The sequence below is a fragment of the Pan troglodytes genome, chromosome 4, assembly GCF_028858775.2.
Source record: "Pan troglodytes isolate AG18354 chromosome 4, NHGRI_mPanTro3-v2.0_pri, whole genome shotgun sequence".
Taxonomy (NCBI): Eukaryota; Metazoa; Chordata; class Mammalia; order Primates; family Hominidae; genus Pan; species Pan troglodytes.
In genome coordinates, this window is record NC_072402.2 from 100812330 (window position 1) to 100827102 (window position 14773).

General features: G+C 36.5%; 1 protein-coding gene across 8 annotated transcripts in view; it reads right to left on the bottom strand.

Annotated features, from left to right (window-relative positions):
• Positions 1-14773, bottom strand: part of GIN1 (gypsy retrotransposon integrase 1) — a 158315-nt gene that overhangs the window by 120246 nt on the left and 23296 nt on the right. For 6 of the 8 annotated variants that reach the window (XM_063811460.1, XM_063811462.1, XM_063811463.1 and 3 more), the window contains exons 7-8: positions 14400-14685; positions 5790-6043 (exon numbers count right to left, since the gene is read on the bottom strand). In XM_063811460.1, coding sequence (XP_063667530.1) covers positions 5790-6043; positions 14400-14685 — 540 coding nt within the window. Of the gene's footprint in view, positions 1-5686; positions 6044-14399; positions 14686-14773 lie in introns of those variants that run through there. The other 2 variants (XM_526970.7, XM_063811464.1) reach the window with 1 other exon arrangement.

The window sequence follows — 14773 nt, forward strand, 5'->3', positions numbered from 1 at the left end:
TCACTAAGGGCTTATCAATTTTGTTTAACTTTTCTAAACACTAACTCTTCATTTCATTGACATTTACTATTTTTCTAGTCTCTATTTTGCTTATTTCTGCTCTGTCATTTATCTCCTTTTTTCTGCTTTGTGCTTAAGTTCTTTTTCTAGTCCTTGAGATGTAGAGTCAGGTCATTTCTTTTTAAAAAAATGCTATAACCTTCTCTCTTAGAACTGCTTTTGCTCTCTCCCATAAGGTCTGGTTATTTTGTTTCCCTTTTGTCTCAAGATATTTTTACATTTCAGTATTGAGTTCTTTTTTGACCCACTGGTTGTTCAGGAGTTATGTTAATTTCTACATACTTGCAAATTTTTCAGTCTTCCCCATTTTGGATTTCTAGTTTCATACCACTTGAGTCAAAAAAGATACTTGATATACTTTAATATCTTCCTAAATTCATTAACACTTGTTTTGTGGCTTAACATGACCTATCCTGGAGACTGTCCTGTACTTACGTCAAAGGAATGTGTATTCTGCTACTAATGAATAGGAATGTTCTGCATATATCTGTTAGATCCAATTGGTCTATACTGCTGTTCAAGTCGGCTGTTTCCATGTTGATTTTCTGCCTGGATGATCTATCCATTAGCGAAAGTAGGGCATTAAAGTTTCCAACTATTTCTGTATTGCTATTTCTTCATTAATTCTGTTACTATTTGCTTTATATATTTAGGTGTTCCAATGTTGGGTGTATATATATTTACAATTGCAGTATCTTCCTGATGAATTGACCCCTTTATCATTATATAATAACCTCGTCTTTTGTGAAAGCTTTGGACTTAAAGTCTATTTTGTGTGATGTAAGTGTAGCCATTGTGCCCTCCTTTGATTACCATTTGCATGGAATATATTTTTCCATCCTGTCACTTTTAGTCTATGTGCATCCTTAATCTGAAGTCTCCTCTAGTCACCATATAGTTAGAGTTTGTTTTTCTTAATCCATTCAGTCACTCTGTATTTTGATGGAAGAATTTAATGCATTTAAAGTAATTGCTGATAGTTATGGATGTACTACTGCTATTTTGTTCATTGTTTTCACTGTCTTGTAGGTCCTTTTCCCTCTCTTCCTCTTTCTGTCTTCCTTTGTGATATAACAATGTCTTGCGGCGGTATACTGTGACTCCTTTCTCTTTATCCTTTTTGTGTATCTACTACAGGTTTTTCCTTTGTGGTTACCATGATGCACATCTGAAACATCTTATAGTTATATCAGTCTATGTTAAGCTGATAACAACTTAATTCTGATTACATACAAAAACTACACTTTTAAAATTTCTTCTCTCCCCACGTTTTGTTATTAATATCATGTCTTTAGATAATGTGTAGCCATTAACACATTATTGTAGCTAGTTTAAGAAATATTTTTGTCTTTTAACTTTCATACTAGAGTTATAAGCAATTTACACACCACCATTACAGTATTCTGAATTTGACTATGTTCCTACCTTTACAGTAAGTTTAATACTTTCATATGTTTTCATGTTGTTAGCTAGCATCTTTTATTTCAACTTGAAGAACTCCCATTAGAATTTTCTGTGAGACAGGTCTAGTGTGTCAAATTCCCACAGCTTTTTTTCTGGGCAACTTTTTGTCTCTTCTACATTTATGAAGGACAGCTTTGTTGGGTATAGTATTCTCGGTTGAGTTTCTTTGGCTAAATATCTCATTCCCCTCTCCTGGTCTGCAAGGTATCTGGTGATAGTTTTATGAAGGTTCTTTTGCATGTAATGTTACTTTTCTGTTGCTGCTTTAAAAGTTTGAGAACTTGATTATGTTTCAGTGAAGATTTCTTTATACTTCTTCTATGTGGGGTTCCTTGGGATTCCTAGATAAGGATGTTCACTTCTGTCTCCAGATTTGGAAAGTTTTCTGTCTTTATCTCTTTTAAAAAGCTTTCTTCCTTTTTCTCTGTCTCTGCTTCTTCTAGAGTTCCCATAATGCACATTTTTGTTTACTTGGTGGTGTCTCAAAGGCCCATAGGCTTTCTTCACTTTTGTTTCCTCTAACAAGGTAATTTCAAAGGCTCTGTCTTTCGGCTTGTTGATTCTTTATTTTGCTTGATCAAGTATGCTCTTGAAGTTCTTTGTTGAATTTGTCAGTGCAGTTACTGTGTTTTTGAGTTCTAAAGTTTAATTTTAAATATGCTTTCTCTCTTTTTGTTAAACTTCTCATTTTCTTCATGTAAATTTCCTGATTTTGGTTAGTTGTCTGTGCCCTCTTGTAGCTCATTTGGCTTGTTTTAGATAATTGTTTTGAATTCTTTCTCAGGCAGTTTTTAGATGGCGATTTATTTATGGTCATTTACTGGTGCTTTTTTGTTGTTGTTGTTCTGGTGGCATCATGTTTCCCTGATTATTCAGGATTCTTGCAGTCTGTGTTGCTACCTGCACATTAAAAAAAATAGGCACCGCTTCCAGTCTTCATAGACTGGCTTTGGCGGAGAAAGCCCTTCACCAGTCTGCCAGTCTAGAGGTTCATGGTGGGCAATCTAGTGGGGTCCTCATGGGGGGCTGGCCTGATGCTTGGGTCCTCAGGGGCCAGCCTGCCCTCTGAGGTCTACTGGGGAAGACCTGGACCCTGAACCACAGGGACTGTCCTGGAGCCTGGAACTGTGGATGCCTACCTGGAGCACCATTTTAAATTGTACATTTCAGTAGATTTTAGTATATTCAAAGTTATGAAACCGTCGCTAGTAAGTTTAGAACACTGTTGTCACCACAAAAAGAAACCCCATACCAATTAGCACTGTGTAGCTATGTTTCACCTTTGTAGGAAAGATGTGCATAACTTTGCAGCAACTTTTGAGATCTAATGCTCAGTTCATGTTTTCCTTCCCTTGTCATGGTGAGCTGTTATTCCAGAGATGGGGAACCATGGCCCCACATCCAGCAGTGGTGATGAAAGTGCAGACAAGCCCTTGATGAACTAAGAGAAATATGTGGGGTGTCCAAGAAATAAAGCTTTGTTAAATTACTAAGATTTTGGAAGTGGTTTGCAGACACAGAATAATCTAGCCTAACATGACTAATAAACACAGGATAAAAGTCTGTTTAATGAGAAACTACTTAGGAGAAGCAAAAATTAAAAAAAATATGTTTAGAGTTGGTTATTTTAAAATGACTCTGAATACTAATCACCTTCTTGAAATGGGGGGAAAAGAGGCTGATTTTGAGTCAGATAATCATTAAAAAGAAGTTACTTCATTTGAGCTAAGAAAAAGCCACTTATATTTACCAAAAAGATATTCTAATATGACTCTTTTCTAAACTTTGCTCTTCTGAGGAAAGCAGGATAGGTAGCACTGTTTGATACAATTACGCTTTTTTAAAAAAAGTTTTGTTTTTTTTTTTCTTCATGGAATTCTGTTTGAAATTTATTTGGTCTGTGGTATAAGATGAGGTCCTAGATTCACACCCTACCCTAAACACTTTTCCTTTAGCCTATATTAAACATAATCTTTCTTCTTAAATGAGTAATCAGAATACTCCAGGTCTCCATCTTTGATATCACATCACTGTTCAGTATGGTTGTGAAATATAATATGTGCGATATTCTGTAATGATCTTAAGACAGACTCCATTCATTACCAATGCTACAGGCCCAGTTTAGGTTTTTAGTATTCGTCATCACTGCGAAGTCCTCTCAACTAATCTCCATGCCTTGTTTTCTCCTCTTCTAATCTGTTCTTTACTAGTTGCCAGATTAAACTTCCAAAAACACAGTTCTGATTATGACAGTTTCCTATACAAAGTTTTTGCTCTCAGAAAAGAAATAATTTAGCCAGGCATTTGTATTATTGCTAGAGCTACTGTAACAAAGTCCCACAAACTGGATGGCTGAAACAATAGAATTTTATTGTCTCACAGTTCTGGAGGCAAAAGTCTGAGATAAGGTACTGACAGGGTTGGTCTTCTGAGGAATGAGGAAAAATGTATTCAATGCCTCTCCCCTAACTTCTGGTGGTTTTCTGGCAATCTCTGTCATTTCTTGGCATATAGAAACATAATCTTAAACTCTGCCTTTATCTTCACATGGCATTCTCCTTGAGTCTGTGTACAAATTTTCCCCTTTTATCAGAACACCAGTAATACTGTATTAGAGCCCACCCTATTGAAATATGATCTCAACTAATTACACTTGCAACAACCTCATTTCCAAATAAGGTCACATTTTGAGGTGGTGGGGGTTAAGACTTCAACACAAATTTTGGGAGGGGCACATATCAATCCTTAATAGTATTCAAAGCTCTCCATAAGGTTTCCTACTTACCTTTTCAGCTTTATCCCTCATTATCTTGCTTCTTCACTTTATACCCGAGGCAGTGTAGACAACAAGAAGCCCGGCCTTTTTATGAATCATTACAATACTTTTCCATTTCTGTGTATTACTTCTCCCCTAATTCTTTTGTATCCATTTACCAAATCCTATACATTCTTCAAGGTCAAGCTTAAATGATCCTTCTTCCATAAGGATAAACACAAATTTCCTATGTAAAAACTTCTCTCTTTTTGCCTCCCTAAGTACATTATCTATACCTGTCTTCTGCAATTTAGCATGCCTTAACTTGTGTTGTACATGGCTTACATAGTTTATTACCTACCAGACAGTAAGTCCTTTATAAGAATGAGGTACACATTTGACTCATCTTTTACTTTTCTCACAGTTCTTTTCATAGTGCTTTAGAATAAATATTTATTGAACAATATTTATTCTATATTTATGAATATCATAGAAATTACAGTTTAAAATCTTTGATACTGGTTATTTTATGATTTTATGATTGCAGAAAAAATTCTTAACGGATACTTTTGTTGTTGTTGTTGAGAGAGGTCTTGCCCTGTCGCCCAGGCTGGAGAGCTGTGGCATGAGCGCGGCTCACTGCAGCCTCGACCTCCTGGGGTCAAGCAATGCTCCTACTTCAGCCTCCTGAGTAGCTGGGACCGCAGGCATGTGCCACCACACCTGGCTAATTTTTAAACATTTTTCTGTAGAGATAGGGTCTCCCTGTGTTGCCCAGGCTGGTCTCGAACTCCTGGGGTCAAGTGATCGTCCTGCCTTGGCTTCCCAAAGCGCTGGGATTACAGGTGTGGGCCACCATGCCTGGTCGATGGTTTTATCTTTAATATATAGTATGAAAATAAACAAATTGTTTCCCAACCAATACATAGTTTCAGACCCTAATCCTGACCCTATCTAACCAATTAGATAATTTGAAATTACCAATATTCTGTGAAAGCCTATTAAATAACCCTATATTTTTTCATACAATCTTGTTTTTAGAACTTCTAATGAAACAGAAAGAAGCTTCATTTCATTCATTGTTACAGTTGATTCAGTATTTATCAATTCCATTCAAGGTAGTTCAAACTTACTGTTTAAATGGTAGAGAATTTCAGAAAATTTAAAACTTAGAAACGGTGCCAAAACCATACAAAGGTTTGAGAGATTTGGGCTGGAATTTATTTCCCAAGAAGTAGGGGTGCTTTGCCTGTTCTCTTTTTAGAAGAAAAAGTGAATTCTATATATTACATGCTTCCTTTGCCTTCATATGTACGTATACTGATATTCAAATGTGGCATAATTTTAGATAAGAACTATAAAATAAACCTTCAGAATATAGTCATTAAGAATGTGTCAAGATACTTCTTCTATACAACGTTTTTAATGAATAAGATATCATTAAGAGTTTATATTCTAAACAAGCACTTTAAATAAATTTTGGTATTTACTAACTTAAGTATTCAAGAACCTGGTTTGAAGAGTCCAACAGACTGAAAGTCTGCTTTTCAAGAGAACTATGATCGTCTATCAATGGAGAGATTTTCGTATTTCTATATTCTAATAGTTCACGATCCTTGCTTGATGTCAGTAATTCATTATCGACTATACCAATAGTTGCATCTTCCACCAGAATATTTGCTTGATATGCTCCAACCGGAATTTCAGGCAATCCAATGTAGTCATGATCTGCCACTACTGAACCTTGCAAGAGATAAAGACTTTCTGAAAAAAGAAAAATCATACATTTGACTTTTAGAATTATAATTAAACATATTTTTTAATTAAACAATTTTAAGTGAGGAACAAAATCCCAAGTAATAAAAATTAACTATCAAGATTAACTTCTAGGGAGTTATACTGTCTACTAAATATGAATGTCAAAGAATAAAAAAATGACATATAAATTTGACAGTTCATACATAAACAATGCAGGAAAGGTCAAGGATTTTAAAACAGCCATTTTCCTGTTCCCTCGACCTGTCTTTGGTAGATATGTATATATGCGGAACACGGGATAGAAGGAGTGAGAATTATGGTATAGATTAAAAATAAAATAGTAAGGCTGTGCACAGTGCCTCATGCCTGTAATCTCAGCACTTTGGAAAGCCAAAGCCGGTAGATTGCTTAAGCCCAGGAGTTCAAGATCAGCTTGGCCAACATGGCGAAACCCCTTCTCTACAAAAAATACAAACAATTAGCAAGGTGTGGTTAAGGGTGTCTATGGTCCTAGCTACTTAGGAGGCTGAGATGGAAGGATCACTTGAGCCTGGGAGATTGAGGTTGCAGTGAGCCATGATGGCACCACTGCACTCCAACATGGGTGACAGAGCAAAACCCTGTCTTAAAAAAAAAATTATAAAACTATTTTTGATAATGTTATCCTTAATATGCTTCTGTAAAGCATTTCTGGGTGAATTAATAGGGTCATATAATTATTTTAACAAATAGAATTATTAAATCCTTGCATTTACAACTTGAGATAATTTTCCAATCTTTATAAAACCCATATTGGAAAGATAATATCATCAAATTGTTACAGTATGAAGTTAAAAACAACATGCCAACTGAGGCTTATGTGATAATGTGTAAGAAGGCAGGCTGCCATGGAGTAGCTTAAAAAGCTTAGCTTATTTAAATCTAATTTGATACCAAAATTCTTAGCAACTTTTAAGGTCTACCTAAGCCATACTGAAGTACTGACAGGGAGTCTTCCTGGTCAGTGTTTTATTGTATGTTGAGCAAATTTATCATCACCATCAAGAAAAAAATGTTTAAAATGAATGTTAAACTGATGGCAAATCTTCTATACACAGACTAATGTGTATAAAAGGATTCCTCCCTTTCTGATATTTGAATTCATTACAATAAGAAACTCTTTTACCAAAGCTGATTAACTTCCTGGATCCCTACCTTCTCTTTCTAAATGTTCCCCCAAAACATCAGAATATAGATATAGATATATTTATTTATCTTTATTTACTTATTTTTCATTCATTCATTCATTCATTCATTCATTCATGGTCTTGCTCTGTCACCCAGGCTGGAGTGCAATGGCGTGATAACAGCTGACTGCATCCTTGACCTTCTGGGCTCAAGTGATCCTCCCACCTCAGCCTCCCAAATAGCTGGGACCATAGACACATGTCACTACGCCTGGCTAATTGTGTTGCCTAGGTTGGTCTCCTGAAGATGTTAATGGGTTAAGGAGCCCTCAAATTTTAAGATCAAAAAAGCAAAAGGAAGATTAATTGCCTATTTAGATTAGAGACCAATGGAAGTGTCTCAGAACAGATGAATTTGCTAGTATATTTTGAAAATCAATCCTACTGCACTCACCCTCATAACATTATTACAAATAGCTCACTGAACCTATTTCAACCCCAGAAATTCATGCATTTAACAACTTTCAATTTATAAACTTTAACAGATCACACAAAGCTATTCTCTCTACCAAAAGGTGGCATAAGTGGGCTTGGGCTTGTATGGCCATTTATTCTCCCATAATTCTGAAAGACAAAAATAAAATAAAATAAAATAAGAATCATGCGGCCAGGCAGTGGCTCATGCCTGTAATGCCAGCATTTTGGGAAACCAATGCGGGCAGATCACTTAAGGTTAGGAGTTCGAGACCAACCTGGCTAACACGGTGAAACCCCATCTCTACTAAAAATACATAAATTAGCCAGGCATGGTGGCATGTGCCTGTAATCCCAGCTACTGGGGAGGCTTAGGTGAGAGAATTGCTTGAACCCAGGAGGTGGAGGTTGCAGTAAGGCGAGATCGCACCATTGCACTCCAGCCTAGGTGACAGAGCGAGACTCTGTCTCAACAACAACAACGAAAATCATGCAACACATGAGATGTGTTATACCCAATAGCAGCAAGAGGGAAGAAAACATGATCAATAACATTGAAACACTTTCAGAATGTGTTGTTAGAGGTTTAACATCAAAGTTTGCAACTACCCTACTGTTAATACGAGAGAAGGCTAGGCGGTAGTTTATAAGAGAACATTAAAAGGTTAGATAGGGTAAACGTGTTGCTGATGAAATTTTCTACTAAGTCATGGAGAATTCCATAGGTTCAAGGCCTGTACATTCCTACAAAGTTATCAGTGATGGCAGTTACCATAGGCATTTAAGAAATGCCCAAAGACTCTTTCAGAGGATTAATGAAGGAGGTTTTCTGTCTGTAAAAGTTTTTTCATACAGATGAAGTAGGACTACTTTAGAAAAATATGTCTAGTAAACATATGTCAATAGGGAAAAATATGCCTAGATGTAAAGCTCTTAGAAATTTTCATTTTAATTTGCTGAAATGGATTCAGAGACCTTGAACTTGAGTACCTCCTAGTTACACTGGTTAGAAACAAATGGACATACCAACCTCACTTGATTTTAAGAGAGCTTCTGTATGTAAGTAAAATAAGTCACACACGAACACACACACACACACACACTTTTTCTTCTAAAAAAAGTTAACCTTTAAAGTAACTTATTGTAATAAAACTGTAGAGAACAAGGACTACACACAGCAAATTCTACATAAATCACTTTATACACAATAGAAAACTACTCTGAATATGTCAAAGGCCTGTTTGTTTACAAAAAAAATTCTCATTCATTTGCAAAGGTCAAATATGTTTCAACTCCTACTATGGTCTAAATCTACTGGAGCTAAGAGAAATGCTCTTTAATTTCAGTAAAGATATCAGAAAAGAGACTCTTGTGGCCTTACATGTTGAACAAGTAATATTTTGGATACACTGGATTATATAAAATATATTATTAAGGTTATTTTCATTTATTTCTGTACTTTTCAAAATGTGGCTACTAGAAAATTTTAAATTACATAGCTCTTGTATTATTATTCATCTATTGGACAACACTAATCTAAAACAATCATGAGTTAGGGATACAGAAAAGAATATGATTAAACTTTCTGCCCTCAAAACAGAGGCGGGGAGTAAGCAAACATATCATATTAAAGGTCTTTTCTAGTCAGCTACATTACACAGTACATTTCACTAAGTATTTTTCTTTTCTCATTCCATTAATTCAGTTATGATTATGACATCTGTTTGATGAAAGCATCATTTTGGTTTTGACAAGACTGAATAAGTCTTTAGTTTCTTTGAAATTAAAATATTTTCAAGACATTTCAGGAAGGTATTAATCAGCAGTTTTGATATCCATTTCTAATGTAGGTTTTTTTTTTAAAGAGATGGGGTCTCAGCCAGGCATGGTGGCTCACGCCTATAATCCCAGGGGTCTCAGCCAGTCATGGTGGCTCACGCCTGTAATCCCAGTACTTTGGGAGGCCAAGGCGGGTGGATCACTTGATGTCAGGAGTTTGAGACCAGCCTGGCCAACATGGTGAAACCCCGTCTCTACTAAAAATACAAATATTAGCTGGGTGTGGAGGTGGGCGCCTGTAATCCCAGCTACTCAGGAGGCCGAGGTAGGAGAATTGCTTGAACCCAGGAGGCGGAGGTTGCAGGCAGCCAAGATCACACCATTGCACTCCAGCCTGTGTGATAATAGTTGAACTCCATCTCAAAAAAAAAAAAGATGGGGTCTCACTCTGTCACTCAGGCTGGAGTGCAGTGGTGCAATGTTGGCTCATTGCAGCTCAATCTCCCGGGCTCAAGTGATCCTCTGCCTCAGCCCCCTAAGTAGCTAAAACTAAAGGTGCGTATCACCATGCCCGGCTAATTTTTGTAGGGACGGGGTTTCACTATGTTGCCCATGCTGGTCTTGAACTTCTGAGCTCAGGCAATCCTACCTTGGCCTCTCAAAATGCTGGGATTACAGGCATAAGCCACTGTGCCCAGCCTTAATGTTGTTTTAAGGAATAAAAATAATAATTAAAAAATCAATTTTTAAATTTCCCTAAGGAGAAAAATAAATACAAATTACAGCTTCAAAAAAGTCTGATTTAGATTAATTTATTTCTTCAATCAGAAAAAAAAAGATAAAGGTTTCAGACTACTTAATTTTCTTATTTTAAAGAGAAGTGACTAAACTAATCCTATATATGGTTTGATAATCCTCAAACTATTAGATTGTGCTGCCATACTAGTATATCCTTTCTCAAGATAAAATAATAACTATAACTTGATACTAAATCACTGTCATTATAATAACTAATACTGTCAACAGATAACTGAATAACTATTGGTTAAGAAATTATATAACTGGACGGGCACAATGGCTCACACTTGTAATTCCAACACTTTGGGAGGTCTAGGTGAGAGGACTGCTTGAGCCCAGGAGTTTGAGACCAACCTGGGCAACATAGTAAGACCCTGTCTCTATAAAAAATGAAAAACTCAGCCAGGCATGGTGATGCATGGTGATGCATGCCTACATTCCAAGCTACTTGGGAGGCTGATGTGGGAAGATTGCTTGAGCCCAGGAAGTCAAGGCTGCAGTGAGCTATTATTGTGCAACTGCACTCCAGCACGGGCAACCATGTAAGAACCTGTCTCAAAAAAAAAAAAAAGGAAAAAAGAGAAAGAAAAAAAAAGATATAACTAAGAGGCCAAAAAAAGGCTCTCTGCATAAACTATATTAACGTCAAGATCATGGTCTTGACACTATAGGGACTGTGCTTTGCTTTGTTTCATGAATGCAGACCATAATTGTGGTAGGCAGCATAATAGGCCCCAAAAGATGTCAACATACTACTCCTTGGATCCTGTGAATATGTAACCTTACATGGTGAAGGAGAATTTAGGTAGTGATGGAATTAAGGTTGCTAATCAGATGACCTTAAAATAGGGGGATTATCCTGGACTTTTTGGGCAGGGCCAAGGTCAAGGGTCCTCAAATATAGAAGAGGGAGGCAGAAGAGGAGGTTGGAGTAAGGTGATGTAAGAAGGACTCAACCCACTATTGTTGGCTTTGAAGATAGAGGGACCACAAGCCAAGAAATGAAGGTAACCTCTAGAAGCTGGAAAAGACAAGAAAATGGATTATTTTCTAGAGCTTCCGGACAGGAACACAACAGTGCCAATACCTTGATTTTAGCCCAGTAAGATCTATGTTGAACTTCTAACCTTCAGAATTGTAATATAATAAATGTGTGTTGTTTTAAACCATTAAATCTGTAGTAATTTGTTACAGCAACAAGAGGAAACTTATACAATAATGAAAATGGTTTCACAAATGGGGCTTTCAACTGTGAAGGGAAATCAGGCTAAAACCTTGGTTGAGGCAGATCCAAATCTATCACAAACAAAATAAATTCAAAACTGTGCAAAATCTATGTCAGATTATTTTTTCCTTTCAAAGAGGAGCATTATGATTACAAAAAGACACTATGGTATTTTAAGATTTCTTGGTCTAAATAGTCTGAAAAAGCGCTTGGCAATGAACTAGACAAAAAAACAAACAGGCCTGCTTAAAATAGCAATGAAAAATATTGTATACCTAGTACTGAATGTGCTCACTCTACATTTAGTTCTAGATAAGAATGGATAAGAAGTTGGCAATAGAAGTATATCTACTTTAGACAGTGAGTTTTTAACAGAGCTATGAAATTTCAAGGCTAGCAAAGAGCAGCAATGACAAATGTGGACAAATAAATTTATAGTTCTTTTGGCTATAGCATGTCAAAATTTATGTCAAATAAAAACTTCAATGATTAGTCAAAATCATTTTGTTTGCTTTAATTCAGCTCAAGGACTCTTTAAAATCAACTTGTGAGGTGATTTTCAAGAAAATCATGGAAAAGATTTTCAAGAAAGTATGTAATATTGAGGAAAAAGATGGCAGAAATCACATTTACTTTTAATTTCTACAAATGAGAAAAATGTAAAAAAAGGATCAAGCAATAAGAACCAGATTCTAGGATGGCCAGATCAGTAGTTCCTTTAGTTAACAAGAAAAACTAAAACAGATTCATCTATTAGTCTTAAATTCCTTATGCATACACCAGTAGTCATATTGCAGTATTATTTGTCCTTATATTACTGGAAGAATCTTGTGCAAAGAATTCAAGTATGAGGCAAATATTATACTGCCTCTGTTTAGAGACTGTTCTCAAACAGAGAAGATGAGTTCTGAAATACTGAGTTCTGAATGTTCAGAAGAAGCACAATATTTGACTTCTTTTCTGAGAAACTCTTTTGACAAGAACAAATTACAAAATGTTGATAGATCCTGGTTTAGCAAAATTTTAAATTAAATTTTGTATTAAAGAAGCTTAACACTTTAGAAGAGAGCAAATCATGAATGTCAAAGATTAAGGGGAAAATCATGCTAAAGAAGCTAGAACAACATATACTTGTATAACCTTTTTTTTCCCTACTTAACTTGCAGAAGAGAGAGATCATTAAAGGTAGCTCAGAACTGAGAAGAGGTACAAACAATGCAAGCTTTTATCTTCTAACAAAGAGAACGAAAGCACTTGTGAGTTTTCAGGATTAGAATGTAGTTCAAGATAAGTTTACTGACTAAACAACTCAGTCTGTCACAAGAAGGAAAGGTACTAAGAGGTTTTAACATGAGAGTTGTAACCCAGATTAGAAGCAGAGTTGAGCTATCATTACTAAGCAGCCCACAAGGGCTTTAGATCTCAAGAAAAGGCGTAGGGTAAGTGTAGGTTATTTGTTGTTGTTACTCTTTTTGTTATTAATATTTGCTAAAGCCTGTCATATAACTTGTTTATATTGTTATAAATATATTTTCCATTAAATGTTACTTATATCCAAATAATATTAATGTTTCACCTGGCTAAGTTACCCATTAACTCCCTCTCAGTTATCCACCTCAGAGAAGATCTAGGAAGCAGACACATTAGGACAAAATAAAAGCCTTGATAAAGTGGGGAACATAATCTAAAAGCCATGGCAAAAACATCACTTTACTAGGGTATCTTGACTGTTCAGAATGAGTCAAATTTAGGGGCAAATATAACTTGTTTAGAGTGCTGTCACCTCTTCTTACAGCACCTTATAGCATTCTGAGGATTCCCCACTCTGCACCCACACCTGGCCTCCAACCATGACCTAACTATAAAGCAATATTAAAAATTAATGGCATTTTTAAAGTACCCTAATATTTATCTCACAACTAGATTCTGGACAGTATGTTTGTTTTTGGCATTAATGATCACAGTTGCTGTTTTTCATGCCAAAAAGAGGCACGAAGTGACTAATACGTTTGTAAGGCCAGGTGCAATGGCACATGCACGCAATCCCAGCACTTTGGGAGGCCAAGGCAGGCAAATCACTTGAGGCCAAGAGTTCAAAACCAGCCTGGCCAACATGGTGAAACCTCATCTCTACCAAAAATACAAAAAAATTAGCTGGGCATGGTGGCATGTGCCTATAATCCCAGCTACTCGGGAGGCTGAGGCACAAGAATTGCTTGAACCCAGGAAGCAGAAGTTGCAGTGAGCTGAGATTACACAACTACACTCCAGCCTGGGGGACAGAATGAGACTCTGTCTCAAAAAAACAAACAAACAAACAAAACATTGAGAAAGCAAAAACAGAGATGATGTTAAGATGTTATCTTTCCTTCAGAGGAAAACAAGTTCAGTATCTCCCACATAAACTATGAAAAACATACTAGAAATAAAAATAAAAATGCCCGGGCACCCTGTTTCATGCCTGTAATCCAAGCACTTTGGGAGGTCGAGGCGGGCGGATCACGGGAGGTCAGGAGTTCAAGACCAGCCGGGCTAACATGGTGAAACCCCGTTTCTACTAAAAATACAAAAAATTAGCTGGGCATGGTGGTATCCACCTGTAGTCCCAGCTACTCGGCAGGCTGAGGCAGAATTGCTTGAACCCGGGAGGCAGAGGTTGCAGTGAGCCGAGATCGCGCCATTGCACTCCAGCTTGGGCAAAAAGAGGGAAACTCTGTCTCAAAAAAAAAATCTCACAGGCCTGACAGTTCCAGAAGAGACACTGTAATAAAACAGACTACCTGGGATAGCTAAAACTGTAACAAATTTTATGAAGAAGGGAAAAGAAAACCTAACAAAAGAGGGGAGAAAGGTTTCTGTTATTTTTAACTATTCTCCTTACCTAAAGCAATAAAAATGTAGAGAAGTGACAGATATTTACCTTGTTCACTGGATTCTCTTATGTAGGGCTTAAGGTGGGACATTTTGATAGGTCTTTTCAGTCTAACCCCAGTGTTGTCTCTCAGGACAGCACATCCACTTTCTGTAATATAGTCTATGACACAAGGACCAACCCATTCAGACTGAAAACGACCATCCTTCCACCAATTTTTCCTGTGTCTTAAAACTTCATGACCCACTTTTAAATGAAATGGATTTAATTGTTTGGGTTTCTTTTTAACAATGATCTTGCTTTTATTTAGTTCATCCAAATTGTTGTTCTCCATCTACAAGTGTAAAAAGAAAAAGAACAAAGAGATGAAAGAGCTATAATATCTCGAAGGTAAATGCAAATAATGAGAATATTGTAACAAA